Here is a 17561-nt window from a genome sequence, read left to right on the forward strand (position 1 = left end):
TTCTGTTCTTGAGTTGGTTCCTTTTGTCTGTAATTTCCCTTGAGTTAAGCTTCAGTAACAAAAAACAAAAGCTTTAAACTTCACTTATGGTGCTTTCATACCTAACACGTAACCAGTGAAAAAAGTGTCACTTTCAGGTGTGTTTGCTCACCTGACATTTCAATTCAATTCAATTCAATTCAATTCAGTTTATTTATATAGCGCCAAATTCACAACACATGTCATCTCAAGGCACTTTACAGTTCAACCAGATCATACAGTCAAATTGATACAAAGTTTTCTATCTAAGGAAAACCAGTTGATTGCATTGACTCATTGACTCAAATACAATCCCCCACACTAAGCATGCTTGTAGCGACAGTGGAGAGGAAAAACTCCCTTTTAACAGGAAGAAACCTCCAGCAGAACCAGGCTCAGTGTGAGCGGCCATCTGCCGAGGCCGACTGGGGTTCAAGGAGACAGAAGCAGAGATACAAAAAGCAGCTGTAAAAGGCGGCCCCGTCCAGGAAACACACAGCCAGGCAGACGAGCTCCAAGGCAGCTCCCATGCCAGAGGACGAAGAGAGCACATCCACTCAGTCACGGTCAGAGAAACAGGACCACACTGGAAAACAGGCCGATCTCCAACATCTATTAACAAGGGTGTTGATAGAAGCAGCACAGCTGATGTTTTTTTCCAGGATGACGTCACAGCCAAACAGGAACAGACGATGCAAAGCTACTCTGAGGAAAAGCAGAGAGAGCAGAAGGTTAGAGATTGAACTAACAGATTCTGCAGAATAGGAGAACAGAGAGAGAATGAAGCAGAATGATGAAATGGGGGTCCCTATGTCCTCCAAAAGTCTAAGCCTATAGCAGCATAACTATAGAGATAGCTCAGGATAACCTGAGCCACCCTAACTATAAGCTTCATTTCATAAGAAATTCCCCTGATAGGCAAAAGCAATTTAGACAGTGGGCAAACTTGGACTATGTCATTGAATCTTCTGGTTGTTTCAACTCAACATGGCATACCTGGACTTTTCAGAATGAATGGCAGTGCTTTACTTACCTTGGAATGCCTAACAGAGCCTTGGGTCTAGCAGATTCTCCAGAGATGCTCCCAGTTCGGGGAATATCTCGTTCTAGAGCTCAGACTAGAGCAGCTAGTAATCAGAGCAAGAACCCTGGCAGAGAGAGCCCCATAACTAGTACAAGGTTTTCCGCATCGTGAAGTTTGCAGATGACACCATGGTGGTGGGATTTCATCAGAGATAACAACGACGAGAACTACAGCGAGGAGGTGGAGTAGCTGGTGGGCTGGTGCAAAGATAACAGCCTGATCCTCAATGCGGAGGAGACAAAGAAGATTATTGTCGACTTCAGGAAGAATTGGCCTAACTACGCTCCACTACTCATCAACTGCTCAGCAGTAGAGGTGGTCAGCAGCACCAAATTCCTGGGGGTGTACATCACAGACAACCTCACTTGGACTGTAATCACCACCTCACTAGTCAAAAGGGCACAAAAGCGCTTGTCCTTCCTGCGGAGGATGATGAGAGCCCATCTGCCCCCACCCATCCTCACAACCTTCTACAGAAGCACCATAGAGAATGTTTTGACCAGCTGTCTCACTGTTTTGTGTGGAGGCTGCAGTGCCTCAGACTGGAAGAGAGTGAGAAGAATAGTGAAAATAGCTGAGACGGTCGTCAGGGCTCCTCTTTCCTCCATAAAAGACATTTGATCCCAGCGCTGCGTGTCCCGAGCCCATAACATAACTAATGATCCCTCACACCCCCACCATGGACTGTTCTCCTGCTGTCCTCTGGAAAGAGGCTTCACAGCATTCTATGCAGGTATTCAACATATTCTGCAACAGTTTCTCCCCCACCACCATCAGACTCTTAATCATTTCACAGACTCTGCATCACACTGATAACACCAAACCAAAAATACTACATATTTGCACCATATATATTAATGCTCTGAGCTTCCATATTGTATCCATGGATTTTTGGCACCATGTTTTTTTTTCCTCCCATACTCATTTGATCATTGCTCCACTTTATAGAATGGAAATGTCCATTTACTCTCTGAAAACAAAATTTTGTTTTGTATACACTCTGTGTATACAATATGACAATAAAAGTGAAGTTTATTTTTTTCCAAATTCACAACAGATAAAATCAGCTTTTTAAATGCAGACTTGAATGTTCTTAAAATATATCATACATTGCATATATTACCTAAGGCTTTAGGACAACGTATTAACTGGACTTGCACTGTGGATGGAAGATACTTACTTGTGGGTAATGTCTTGGACTTGAGTTACACTTGTCTTTCAAACTTGGACATACCCCACAAACACTGCATGAAAAGTGAGATTTTCGTCCCCGTAAACCCCCGTAAACTCCCGCAGATCTGCCTGATTTTCGTCAGTTTCCGACAATTTGCCCCTGCTTGTCCGCGTTTGTCGTGCCACAAATTGTCGGAAACGTACCGTGACGTATGTGGAGAGCGATCAGCTGTACTAATGGCCCTAATCAGCATATGGATGCAGCAAACCCGCGCGGCTGGCCAGGTCTGGCTTGAATAACCTTCTCAGTATTGGCTGAAACCACTATTCTCAAACAAGTAAAATCGCTCGTGATTGGCAGCAAAACCACAGGTGGCCACGCCAGGCTTTAATTTTCTTACTGAGTATTGGACGGAACCACTTCTTTTTAAACAAGTAAAGTCGCTCGTGATTGGTTGGCATATATATATATATATACATATAAATTTACATATATATATATTTATTCATATATATATATATATATATTTATTCATTCATATATTTATTCATTCATATATTTATTCATTCATATGGTGTGTATTTATGTTATCCTACACTACTACACAATTATTATGCTACCATCAAGGACATGAATGAATTTATACAGGAAATGAAGATTTGCCAGGAAGCTGTTTATGCAAAGAAAGAGCTTTATTGAAACACAACTATATACAACGCGTATCCAAACACATGCGTTTCTAAAAATTAAAACTCCGTGAACGGTTCGTTTGCTTCCTCGGGGTTGGAGGTAACTGGCAGCATTCCCTCCGAGGCAGGTCCGATGTGCAGACGCCTAGTGTGCGTGGCCCTGTACTTCGGCATCGCTTCTAACCGGGACTGCAGCTTAACACAGAGTTCAGAGGGATCCGGCCTACGAAATGGCGGCGACCGTACAATCCATCCAGAGACACCGCCGAGGAAGGCGGACTTCCAGAGTTCCACTTCCTCATCTGTAAGCACACTCTGCCTCGCTTTCAGCCGCTGAAAAAAAAAACAGTGAATCAGCGCACTGCGTATGGACACAACACATCTATTAATGCACCTGAAAAATAGTCACCAAATAAAGTCTTACCCTCTTTCTTCTGGCCCGACTCCGAGCAGATAGCCTCCGCACGCAGCGTGCTGGCTGGCTGCGTATATCTGAAGCTCCTGCGTACCGTCTGAAAATACGTCTTACAGGCAGCTGGAAAACAATTAAATGAGAGTGGTATGAATAAAAAATCAAACGCAAGTCACAGTAACAAGGAAGGAGAAAACATTAAAACAAGTCACTTACACACAATGTCGTCTTTATCAACATCGTGCAAATCTGGACTTGCCGAGATGGGAGGTCTGTGAAAACAAAATGTAAAAGCTATGATCGGTATCCATCCGTATCAATTTCCTTTTAGCGCAGAATGAAAGCATATTCTTTAAATCTTACCCTTGCTCCGGTTCATAGCGCCTGCAATTAGTCTCCGAGTTGTGAAGACGGCGTACTGCTACCTGTAAATCACAAAAAATACACTTTAATAAAGCTTGTTCTAGCAAGGCTACTATTAGCCGCTATTAGCCGGTAGCTTAGGCTAGGCTGCTTTTAGCTTAGCAGGCAGTAATCGAACATATATTTACCGCTAGCATCTCTTCTTTGAGTTCGTCTTGTTCGATGCAGAGTCGCCATCGCGTCCAAGAGGAGTTTTACCCCGAAATCCAGAAGCTCCAGACCGCTGCACAAAGCAAAGCATACATCCTCCACTGTGGCTGCACACACCGCCGTTCTGAGTTTCTTGGAGATCGTAGGGAGCATGCGCGAGATGAACCAGGGTGTCCGCGGATCAATAAAAATAATTAAAAAATCATTCTTTTTTTTTTTTTTAAACAAGGCCTTAATTGGCACTAAAATTATTTAAATATGTTTATCGAAGTATTTATAATTCTTTAATAAAAAATGCTTATAAAAACAATTTCGTCAGATATATTATATCGCTCCAGGCGGAGAAAAAGCTAGAGGATATATATATACGTATATATGTGTGTGTGTGTGTTTACATACATACAGGAGTCATGGAACTCTGCTTGCAGCTCCTTCATATTTCATGTACACTAATAACTTGTGTACATGGTTCTTGATGATGGCATTAAAATCATTTCAAATAGCATTAAAATAGCATTAAATTAGAGTCACTCATTCCTGTATGAACCCTGTGAGCGCTTAATTTAATATGACATATTAAAAAAATCCCACCATCATCCAGCATATGTTCAGTTTCTGCCCAAATATATATGTAGATTTTTGTAACGGGGATAAGGATAATTCAAAACTGCTTTTTTTTTAATGAACTTGTTCACTACTTCCAAACTCAGCATCTCTTTTCATTCCTGTAATAAGAAGTTTCTTTTGAATGGATTTGATTAAAGTTTAAGTCCCTCGGTATAAAATAAATATTTTGATGGAGATGAGAAATCTGCTTCCTCGTTGGTGAATAACCAATAGTTTGGATCCAATCATTTAAATAAACGGTGTTAGTTTTTTATATATATATATATATATATATATATATATATATATATATATATATATAAGAATTGTGCTATAATTTCTAGTCACCGATCTGTTGCTGCTATATTTTAATTTGACGAACCGTAATTTGTTGATGTTCTTTTTCCTGTTTGGTGCGATTGCAATTGCGGATCTTGACCTGGCCGGACCTTATGACCACAGTGTACCAATCTTCTCATGGCTACTTCCAACAGGATAATGCGCCATGTTATAAAGTAAATCATCTCAGACTCATTTCTTGAAACTTTTCCACTTAAGTAATTGTGAATTGAGCATATTGACAGACAACATTTTATTTTTTATCTTAAATGCAATTTTTTTTTTATAATTACTGCTCTAAATGTATTGCTCTGTCAGCTAAAGATCTGTTTTGGTCTCTATACTTTAATTAAATAAATCAATTCAAGCTAAAATGTAAGAGGCTATACTAAGCCTGATCTCTTTGTATCAGAGAATTTCTTACCCAGAAAGATGTCACTTGGGGTAAAACCCCCCCTGCAACCCTGGTTTGCATTTGTATAGCTCACAGCATGTTAAAGCCTCCCCTAGAATTCCATGGGGGGGAGGCATGGGGGGAACACTGCCTAAGAGAGTCCACGTCAATTTCTGACAATTTACGGGAGTTTTCGGCGAAGCCTGCAAATTGTCGTAAACTGCCGCTAACCTGAAGTTCCACGACAATCTACAGTGCCGCATATTGACGAAAATCCCACTTTTCATGCAGTGAAAGACTTGAGTGTACTTGACTTAGATTTGTCCCTCAAACTTGCGGAAGCGATTTGCAGTTGGTCGCCCCAGAAGCATCAACTTTGATTCTGTGAATATTACTGTTGAATATCTTTATGTATAATGTGCATCTCTGTTCATACATTTATACCATTATAATTCAAATTAACATAATTTTGATACTTTAAAAAGATTAAGAAGTATTTGCACATCTTGCTGAATAATGCAGTATATAAAACACATCTTCTAATAAAAGTTGAAAAGTTGCTGGATAGAGATTGAAAGAAGAAGTGCTCTTTTTTTGTCCTTTGCTTGTGATGTGTTATTAAATTATTTTCTAGGCCTGGTGTCGGAGGCTTATGCATTGGAATTTACCTTTCCTGAACTCTCCACCTAAACCAAAGTAATGAGCATTCTGGGAAGGCCTTGTGTGCTTTCCAATATCCTGTTTTTTTATGCCTAATGCACATATTGTTTTAGCAATCACTTTCCCCAGAAAGAACAGATTTTTTTTCTAGGGATTGTAATCCGATGTCCTTTGACATGTAATTATCAATAACCTTTGCAGATGTTAAACTCTGTATGCCGTAAGTAAAAAAAAAAAAAAGGGAAAATCACTGTGCCGTTGTTTGCATGCATTCTTAAGTGTATGTTGAGGCTTTTTATTGACATTGTAAAAGAAAGTTTTTGGACATTGCACTCATATCGAAAATGTTAGAGATCAAAAGCACTTCCTCTGAAATAATGTCTCCTAAAAAAATACTGGAATATGCTCAATGAATTGCCTTTGAGTGTTTCCCAATCCAGGCCTTTCCCAAACACCTCTATTAAGACAATACTTCCACATTCCATCTCCCTTTTTACCACATTTTAACCTCATTGCCTTCCTTATCTGCTCTGTGCCAGCTGTTTCTTTTTCATCCTTCAACTAAGAAAAAAAAACACCTGAGCTGTAAAAGAGCTGTCGTTCTCAGGGCTGGGGTTTCACACCACAAAGGACGCTGCAGGCATACTTACCAGAAATAATGCCGGTGCTATCATCGGCTGTTCTTTTTCCTTATCGCTGAGGCTTGACAGCATAGGTTTTGTGATATCCTGTGTCTACCCTGTGTATGAAAATGCTTGCACGCAACGCACTCTCACACACACCTCCTGCAGAGGCATACAAACACACAGACACACACACTTAGTGTGTTATATACAATTATAACCAAAGGGGAGATTCACAGGCTCAGGTCCCATCATAGTCATTTGCCTACCAGATTTTGTGGTTTTGACTGAATACCAGGCAGAGAGAACACACTTATCTAAATGAGGCCAGGGAACTGTTTACTTTCAAAAGAAGAAAAAAAAAACATAGTTGACAAAGTTGAACACAGTTTCCAGCATTAGGCAACTTCCCAAAGACTTGAAATGATATGCAGCCTTTTTTCCAATATTGATGAAAATCCTGGGTTTCTGTGGTTTTGCATGTGGAACTTTTTGACAGAGTGTTACTATCGGTACCGTTGTTGGACGGCAATGCAATTGTCTGTGCATGATTTGCCTTCCACATGAATGGTTTAGAGCCAGCTGTTTGTTACTCCCACGCCGGCCATGCTATCAGTTTGCCAACCAAAACACACAGTTGTTTTTTGTTTTGTTTCATCCCCTGCAGGGGCTTGACAGCAGACTGTTGTGCATGGTAATGCAATTGAAATTGGTTGGGCTTGATAAGACACTTCCTTCGCATTGCCAGCTAGCAGCTATATGCACATGCCCTGTCATTCTTAAATGCTTCTTCATAGTTTACAGCATGTCCGTGGCATGCCTTTTTTCTTCGTTCAAGGGTGTACGTGTGTGTGCGTGTGCACAAACAAAACGTCCATGTGTTTGTGTGTTTAAGTATCCTTGTTCCGAGAAGTCACATGACCCCCCCTCCCGCCTGCCTGCAATGCTTAGGGCTGTTTCTCAACATACCTTGCGCTGAGGTTCAGAGGGTAGTTTACAGGGACTTTCCCTTCCTGCGCGTGCTTCTCTGTCTGTCAGCCTCACTCTCTCACTATTGGTTTTTTCAGATCCGTTGCTGCGGATATATTTTTGAGACCTCCGTTTCTAACCAGAACTGATAAACTGTCTGATGCTATCAGCATAACTGTCAACAATACTGACGTAAGAGCGTGTGATTATTTGTGCAACATGATTGGCTTCACAGTGTGCATTGCAGGAGGCCTTTATCTCTTCCTTGATACATTTCATGTTTGTGTCTGTTTTGCCCTGCCTAAGGCCTTGGGCGTTCATGCCCATAAACTTTTTCTCCTTGTCTTTTACCCTCACACATGTTGATTGGTTCATTTTGCAGGAATGTTTGTATACCAGAACACACTAAAGGGGAAAGAGAAGGGATTTTCCCTTTTATCCTGCCTTTCCCCTGGACTACCCTCCACCGCTTCCTCTTTTCCTCATTCTTTTCCCTCCCCACCCCTGTTCTCCCTACACTCCCTTTCCAACCAAGCTCTTATCATCAAAAGTGGAATTTTTGTTTTGGTCACTGTGAAGTCCTTTTACAGGAAGCTATTGCTTGATTCTTTCACTGGTTTGTTTTGAATGGCCATAATAGGCTTTGGAGGATTCTTTGTTCTCTGAGTCGTTTAATCATTTGGATAGACTACGCTGTAAGAAGAGTATTACACAGTCATAAATCACAAAGTAAGGAAGAGAGAACGTGAAAAGAGTAATGCATTGATAAAGATTTTTTTTAATACAAAGATGGCTAATGAAATCTCATATGCTGCATACTATATATTTAAAAAGAAAACACTCTGTGTCGGTTATGTCTCAACAATCTACAATTTAAAAGTTTTGTTAAAACTCCACTGTGTGTATCTGAAAGAAAAAAAACATACAAGGTTGCAAAGTACTAGCCTTATGGAAACAAATCCTAACATTTCTTCTATCCAAGTAAATGCATACAAAAAAAACTGGAATTACAATAATCACAAAGGTTTCAATAATTGGGAGGTGTAGAATAAACCGACACTTGAAATGCTGGGAAGCAACTTAAATAGCAGACCTAATAATAACATTTTTTTTCGTAGTATTTCAAGTATTTCTGTAGTCCGCACTTCAGTTGAACATAGTTCCTCTTCTTGAATCAGCTAAAGCATTTAACTCTTGAAACTGTTACACTAAGACTCTCCTTAGTCTTAGTGTAACAGACCAGACTCCCCTGGTGTGGCAAGAAAATGCATTGTATATGCTATAGTCTTTATGTAAAACCATTGACAGTGCACAATCATTTCATAGTGATGAATCATTTCTTAGTTTTTTCCACTAAAGCATTCACAACTTTTTCTTTTGGAATCCTTATACCTCAGTCCCACAATTCTGCTAGCCTATGTACTGCAGTTAAATTAAACATTACTTAACTGCTAAGCAACTGTCACTGCATTGACATTATTTAATTCTGTAAAACTCATTTAAGCCAAACTGTCTGCATTAATATTTATGACCTCAACATAAAGAATGTGTGAAACTGAAAGTGAAACTGGTGGCTTGACCTGTTATTAATTCAGCTTATATTTTTCTCATCACTTGGAAACCATTATATATGGCTGATCTTTTATTGTCAGGGTTCTTAATATAAAAAAAAATATATTGTTTCAATGTCACACCCAATAATATACAATGTCCAAAAACAGCAGTAGACAAAATTCCACAACTTTCAACAAAAATGCCTGCAATGTCTTTGCAATGTCTATACCAAACTTTGAACCAGGAGCATAAATGTAGTTTTATGCTCTAAGAGTTGAAAGGCCCAAATTAGGGACAGAGCAGATCTAAAAGAAAAAAAAATGTTTTCTTCTTCTGCTCACGACTTGGCTTACTGTCAAAGGTTCTTTAACAATGATTTCATTTTTTTTCAAGTTTACAGACTTGAGGAAATAGTTTCTGATATTTTCTTGTCTGTTTGGGTGACTCATAGGATTCAGAGAAACTAGGGTTGAAGGGAGGGACATATACTTCGACACAAAGAAGGAATTCCACAAATCGGCTCTTACATAGCTGAAGTATTTTTATTTTTTACTGGAACAGTCAAGTGCGTGTTCTCTCATACACATGCGTGCCCACATACACACATTACTTATTCAGCCAAAGTGAAACTTTGAAAAACCGTTTGTTCCTGATTGCTTAATTTTTTTTCTTTTTTTTCTTTTTTGTGAATAGCAGCTAAAAATTCCATAATAAAAGACTTCCCTTTATGACACATTAGGGACCGATTGTTGCTCTAATTTAAAACAGCAGGCAGTATGTACCCCTCGTAGCCACATTGGACATTATAATTGCGATGATTCATGCAGACCTCAACCAGAGGCATCCATTTTTACAAGATCTTAAACTACCGTTCAAGCGAAACTTTGCTGTTCTAAACCATATGCACCTTGTAGTGAACTCTGTTCTGCATGGTGTGATAAACAATTGATCTTGACAGTATGTTCTGTGAAATAGTATTTGCATTAGAAATGATAGAAGAGAGGAGAAGCTGTCAGATGTTCTGTAAGGCACAAGTCTATGCATTTGCAAATAAATAATTTTATATATTTGATTTTTAGGACTAGTTTCTTCAAATTTCTATTCATGTTGTTAATTTGGTGTAATTCTATTTATTTTAGGTGTTTGTATATTTTTTTCTCTATTTCAGACCCCTCTTCATCTGGCGGTGATAACCAAGCAAGCAAACATAGTCGAGGTTTTATTGAGAGCTGGGGCCGACCCTGCAGTCTTGGACCGCCATGGCCAAACAGCACACCATCTCTGCTGTGAATATCAGCAGCTTGACTGCCTGTCTGTACTGCTGTCTTTGTCGTCGTCCTCCCCATGCCTGGAGATCAGGAATTTTGAAGGTGAGTTATGATATTCACGCTTTTTTGCTATAAAATGCAAAAGCAAATACATGGAAGCTATAATATGACATCTCCCTTCACAACAAAACACCCACAAACTGAATCTGTGATTGGTTTCTATTTTAGAATGTAAACTAGAACCATTATATGGTTGACATCAAAATTGTTTTTAATCACAATAACATAATGCATTAGATTTGATCAGCATCCTCAGAATTAGTCTTATTGACTCATTTAGCTTATTTACCAATGATGTTCGGGATGCTGCAGTGACTGTTTTGTGTTGCAACAATACAAATATTTGTGCTACATATTTTGTTCTACCCTGTTTGCAACTTAAAGGTATAGTGGAGGATGTTCTTTTTCCGAGTGGATCATCAAAATTAGTGGTTCTCCTAATTGTCAATCATTCTGGTGATACGTTTACGTGAAGGCCGTCCTACATGCTCGTTCCTATTTTCACTTACCAGTGTTGAGTCTGACATAGAGAAAACAATTGTCAGCCTTCTTTTATCAAGTAAGCTTGTATGAGCGATGCAAACAGAAACTTTTTAACAGAGCGCGCACAGGAGAAATGGGCTCATGCACGCTCTCACCAACGCTTAAAATACGTTCCCTATCGGGAACAGGTACAGGGTTGTGCATGATAACTTTTTTTTAAAGTGCAGAGGGGGGTCTTATAAAAAAATTGGGAAAGTCAATACCTTCAACCTGAAACACAGTCATCAATAAACTTTTGTCTTTAGCTCCAGCTGGTATTTTTTCTTTGCAGTTTGCTGAACTCCAAGGCTAATGCTAATATGTTGTCTTAAATAAGTTTCCCATTACTTTTGGTATGGCTGCTTGATAATTGAATGGGGCTCATATTGGAAGAAAATGGTGATTAGTGAATGTATGACTTATAGCAGCACTTTACCCAGTTCTCCCACTAACAAAAAAAAAATCACAGAGCAGTACACATTGGTCAGATGGATAGGTATGGCAGAGAACAATATTTTATTTCTTTCAGTGTGAATTTAAGAGTGAAATTGTTTGGGGAAAATCCAGTTAGGTAAGTAAACAAAGTAGTGCACATAATAATATAGTTTTGAATACTGTGCACAAATATCAGAGTTTGTGCAGCTCTCTCAGGGGGCGTAGTCAACATAAAGGCACACAAAGCAATAACAGAGTGAGATTTGAGTTTAGTCTGGCAATCCAATACCAGGTATTTAAAAACTCTTTGTTTAAATCCCAAAATAATTCTCTGGATTGGATGTGGAAGTTCCTTTTACTATAAGAGGACTTTGTAGGATTATCTGTGTCTCTTTTAAAATAGGACATAACTTTTGTCTTTTTCTCAGTTCCCACATTTTTCTTTTCTTTTAAGTCGCTGCCACAAAATCCTTTTCAGAGCAACCTCAGAAATCCTTTTTTTTCTCCTTTTGAAGTTTTTACATTTTTGATGTTGCATAAACTATTTTTATAGTTTGTTCTTAATTTGCATTTGTTTTCATAAGATGCACTATATGATAGCCACAGAGCGTAAAGCTCTGTGGCAGAGCTTTACGCTCCTCGGGTCAGCTTCTGTTAGAGTCCCTAGGTCAAGACTCAAACAGTGGGGCGATCGTTCTTTTCCCGTGGCTGCTCCCAGACTGTGGAACAAACTACCCCCTGACATCCACACCACTACTGACCTCAGCCTTTAAAAAAAAAAAAAGCTTAACACCCACTTTTTTAAATTAGCATTTAATTCTGACTACTGTAGGATAATACTGTCTTAGATATCCTCTTTCTGTGTGCTCCTTTCTATGCACCTCTGGAAGGCTTTTAATGTCCTGCAGCGCTGCACCACTACAGCACTTTTAATTGTATCTGTATGTTTTATATGTGTTATGTATTGTTTTATGGCTTTGTTGTAAAGCACATTGGGTACCATTTGGCTATTATAAAGGGCTATACAAATACATTTGATTTGATTTGATTTGATTTGATTTGAAAGTTAGAGTCACCCTTCGGTAATGTAAATAGGGAACCAACATGTCATCACATTTACATGAGGCTTGTTAATGTATGTTATACTGGGCAAATCTCACCAATGCACTTGTTGTTAAGGTGGTATCCTATCACAGTACCCCGCTAGTTTTTACTAAGCTCCAGTTTTTCACAAATGTTTGTAGAATTTTATACACCTGCAGCCACGGGACTGACTAGATTCAGTATAATAGTATAATAGTGGTATACTATTAGTATTATGAGTAAAACCTATGAAATGAATAACCACCCCCTCATAATCGTTCTGTAAGAAAGGTCAACCATTTTCAGGTGGGGGGTGAAGGCATTGAGCTGTGTAGGTGGGATCAGAACACTTCCTGCTTCTTTATACTATATCTGTCAAGTCTTGGGCTTGAATAATCAGACTTTGCTTGCTCGAGAGTTAGAACTTTAGATACATGGTATCATTTTGTTACAGTGACTGTGGACACATACATGTGTGATTACAATATTACAATTTCTGACTTACAGGTACTCTGATATATTTTCAAGTTATATTCTTGAAATCCAAATACTGTTATAAATTATATATTTCTACAAGTTCAGAAGTTGCACCAAATACTTCAACCTCCGTTTTTGCTTGTTTCTAGGTCTCAGTCCACTTCATTTGGCTGTGCTGCAAGGCCATCATGATTTGACCAAAATGCTGCTGGATGCAGGAGCTGATATCAATGCAATGGTTAGTATGTACTACATAGACTCTGTACTTTTGGTTAAACTGCATTTAAAGGTCATGGTGTCAAGAATCTGTATTTTTAACTTTCTATAATGCTGATGTACTTTTCTTTTTCTTATCAGGACATTAAGAGTGGCCAGAGTCCTCTCATACATGCTGTGGAAAGCAATAATGCAGATATGGTGCACTTCCTTATTGAGGTAATTAAGTTTTGTGGTCACAAATTGAAGATAAAGGTTGTGAAGCACTAAGAGTGTCTCAAAAAATCTATCTAAGCCCCTTGACTGATTTTCAGATTTTTTCATCCTGCAATAAAAGTTTGTAAACTCAAATTTTATTGCAAATTTCCTTTGTGATATGTCTGTACCAGCTCTGCAAGTGTACGGAGGTCGTTCATTTTTGTTTGCAAAATGCAACATTAGTCAGATTGCAATGTCTGCATTTTTTTAAAAGCATTATTTTTTCTTTAAGGGTTTTCACAGATTGGTTGGAGAGTTTAATATTTAACTATGCTTTGTAAAATACATTAAGATTAAATCTTTTTATTTTTCCCCGAGGGGCAAACACACACATAGGTTTTCTTCTTGTGTTTTTTTTTCCATGGATTTTAGCTCTATCTATCTTTAGATCTAACTCCAAATGTCTTTCCCAACCTTGCAAAAGAAGGAACATTTCCCACAGCATGCTACTCTCACCACTGTGTTTTGTGACAGAAGTGGTGACTTTAGATTTGCAAGGTTAGAATTCTACATGAAGGCCAGAAAGTTTACATTTGGACTCATCTAACTAAACATGGTGTCCCCTTTGTGGCTTGTGGTGGACTCCAAATACAGGTGCTGGTCATAAAATTAGAATATCATGAAAAAGTAGATTGATTTCAGTAATTCCATTTAAAAAGTGAAACTTGTATATTATATTCATACATTACATACAAACTCATATATTTCAGATGTTTATTTTGTTTAATTTTGATGATTACAAATGACAACAAATGAAAATCTCAAATTCATCATATCAGAAAATTAGAATATTACTGAAGACCAATAAAAACAAAGGATTTATAGAAATGTTGGCCAACTGAAAAGTATGAACATGAAAAGTATGAGCATGTACAGCACTCAGTATTTAGTTTGGCCTCCTTTGGCCTGTATTACTGCAGCAATGCGGCGTGGCATGGAGTCGATCAGTCTGTGGCACTGCTCAGGTGTTATGATAGCCCAGGTTGCTCTAATAGTGGCTTTTAGCTCTTCTGAATTGTTGGGTCTGGTGTATTGCATCTTCTTCTTCACAATACCCCATAGATTTTCTATGGGGTTAAGGTCAGGAGAGTTTGCTGGCCAATTAAGAACAGGGATACCATGGTCCTTCAACCAGGTACTGGTAGCTTTGGCACTGTGTGCAGGTGCCAAGTCCTGTTGGAAAATGAAATCTGCATCTCCAAAAAGTTGGTCAGCTGCAGGAAGCATGAAGTGCTCTAAAACTTCCTGGTATGTGGCTGCGTTGACCCTGGTCCTCAGAAAACACAATGGACCAACACCAGCAGATGACATGGCACCCCAAACCATCACTGACTGTGGAAACTTTACACTGGACTTCAAGCAACGTGGATGAAGTGCCTCTCTTCTTTTCCTCCAGACTCTGGGACCTTGATTTCCAAAGGAAATGCAAAATTTACTTTCATCAGAGAACATGACTTTGGACCACTCACCAGCAGTCCAGTCCTGTTTCTCTTTAGCCCAGGCAAGACGCTTCTGACGCTGTCTGTGGTTCAAGAGTGGCTTGACACAAGGAATGCGACAGCAGAAACCCATGTCTTTCATACGTTTGTGTGTGGTGGTTCTTGAAGCACTCACTCCAGCTGCAGTCCACTCTTTGTGAATCTCCCCCACATTTTTGAAGGGGTTTTGTTTCACAATCCTCTCCAGGGTGCGGTTATCTCTCTTGCTTGTACACTTTTTTCGACCACATCTTTTCCTTCCCTTCGCCTCTCTATTAATGTGCTTGGACACTGAGCTCTGTGAACAGCCAGCCTCTTTAGCGATGACCTTTTGTGTCTTGCCCTCCTTGTGCAAGGTGTCGATGGTCGTCTTTTGGACAACTGTCAAGTCAGCAGTCTTCCCCATGATTGTGTAGCCTATAGAACTAGACTGAAAGACCATTTAAAGGCTTTTGCAGGTGGTTTGAGTTAATTAGCTGATTAGAGTGTGGCACCAGGGGCCATCAATTTTGAACCTTTTCACAATATTCTAATTTTCTGATATGATGAATTTGAGATTTTCATTTGTTGTCATTTGTAATCATCAAAATTAAACAAAATAAACATATGAAATATATGAGTTTGTATGTAATGTATGAATATAATATACAAGTTTCACTTTTTAAATGGAATTACTGAAATCAATCTACTTTTTCATGATATTCTAATTTTATGACCAGCACCTGTAGAAATATCTCATGGTTTCTTTGAATACTGATATTCTTGTCACTCTTTCATAAAGGCCATATTCATGGAGTGCAAAATAACTTTCCGTACAGATTCTTGGACCTGAGTTTTGGATCTCCAGGTCTTCTAGAGATTCCATACCGTTGGCCTGTTTGCTTTATCTAAAATTATTTTACCCTTACCTGTCTTGTCCAGTTTTAAACCTAGCCTTGCTTATCCTTCTCTTGTGGGTTCCTCTGTCTTCATTAAGCTTTTTGTTTTCTGATGTTCTCTCAATAATCTCTGAGGTCTTCACAAAAATGCTGTATTTATACTTGATTCAGTTACACACAGGTGGACTTGACTTTCTGAACTAAGATAATTCAATCATTTTTTGCGCTTGATATTATTTTGCTTGTCAGATTAAATGGGGATTGAAAACAAATTAACTCTGTAAACCAGCTTCATGTGTTTATTTGTAACAAAAATCGAACAACAGGTATATTTTACTTATGTTACAAATGATGTGCAAGGATGTATTTGTCTCATATTTGAGTTTCCAAAAATTCTAATAAAGTAAATTAAAAGTTTTGAAAGATTTAAATATTGCCGCAAGACACTGCACATTCAATAAGGCCTGCTTTCTCTTTATACCATATCATTGGTTTGTTGCTTAGGTTCTTTCTGGTGTATACATGACGATTTCAAAGAAAAAGGGAAAGCATCGGATGATTGCTTATTTCTTGGAGGATACCTGCTATTCTGTGCATAAGAGGAGAAATCTTTCGATTTTGCTTATCTTTCGTTTGAAACTACTTTCTATGCCTTATCTCGTTTTGATAAAAAAAAAAAATGAAAACTGCAATGGCCTTACTGTTTTTCTTCTTATTTTCAACTGAAGCTAGTCTGGTTTTCTCTATGAATCACAGTCTCCTGTTTCTCTGCCACAGAATGGATGTGACGTTAACAGCCAGTCCTACAGCGGGAACACAGCCCTCCACATCGCATGTGGCCGAGGTCAGGTGGACACAGTCCGGCTGCTGTTGAAGAGTGGAGCCGACAGCAGTCTAAAGAACTACCACAATGATACACCAGTAATGGTGGCCAAGAATAAAAAAGTGAGAAAATGGCAGCCTTGTTTAACTTTACTTTATGGTTATTTGTTGCTGCTTTTAGGAAAATCTTGTTTCAGGAAAGCAGGAAACCCCCAACAGATCTCCAATCTTGTAATGTCTCACTATAAATTAAAGATGGAAAATCCCACCTATTCACTTAAGTTACATCAGAACAAAAACAAACAATTGCAAAACCAGGTTGACTCAGCTTAGATTAGAACCAAAGCTACCAATAGACCAGAGCTCAAACTGGATGGATGTATGTATTCCTCCATCTAGAGGCCAAACATAAATGGTGCAATATTTTCTCTAGCTCTATAATTCTGTTTCATCAAGCATTTTTACCAGTGGATCGGGCAAACAGTATAATTAGGGGGGCCACATGCCGAAGGCATGGCCCACCTACTACTATCTCACATATTTATTCCGCGTATTATTTTTATTATAGCTTATAGTTCTCCTCGCCACCAAAAACTTCGGCGCGTAACTAGTCACGCACCATTCGTCGGATCGGGCCCAAAGTTGGCACACGCGTAGAGACCAATGGGGCGATGCGTGCTTGTATAAAACTTTCTCATTAGTCCGAAGGTTTGCGAATTATTAGCGAAAACGTCGCAAAAAATTCCCATAGGAAATGAATGGGGAGAGGAAAAAAACAGCATAAAAAACAGCGCTTCACTGTGTTGGCATACATTCACGTAGAAAAACAGTTTAAAGCTCAGTTTGTAGATAAATCCTTCGTCTGCATAAAACTGAAGACGGCATGTTGATAACTGCTACGGTTTTTGTATAATCAGACCTCAAGCGCCACAAAGTTTTGGCAAAATTTCCCGCCCCCTTTTGAGTGGA

At 38.9% G+C, this 17561-nt stretch overlaps 1 protein-coding gene across 1 annotated transcript in view; it reads left to right on the forward strand.

The window, feature by feature from the left end:
- Positions 1–16944, forward strand: part of bcl3 (BCL3 transcription coactivator) — a 31692-nt gene extending 14748 nt beyond the window's left edge. Inside the window, exons 4-7 of the mRNA XM_038268146.1 lie at positions 10264–10465; positions 13090–13178; positions 13298–13375; positions 16548–16944. Coding sequence (XP_038124074.1) covers positions 10264–10465; positions 13090–13178; positions 13298–13375; positions 16548–16925 — 747 coding nt within the window. The 3' untranslated portion in view covers positions 16926–16944. The remainder of the gene's footprint in view (positions 1–10263; positions 10466–13089; positions 13179–13297; positions 13376–16547) is intronic.
- Positions 16945–17561: the final 617 nt, after the last annotated feature.

The sequence above is a fragment of the Cyprinodon tularosa genome, unplaced genomic scaffold, assembly GCF_016077235.1.
Source record: "Cyprinodon tularosa strain WSP-4 unplaced genomic scaffold, ASM1607723v1 ctg694, whole genome shotgun sequence".
Lineage (NCBI taxonomy): Eukaryota > Metazoa > Chordata > Actinopteri > Cyprinodontiformes > Cyprinodontidae > Cyprinodon > Cyprinodon tularosa.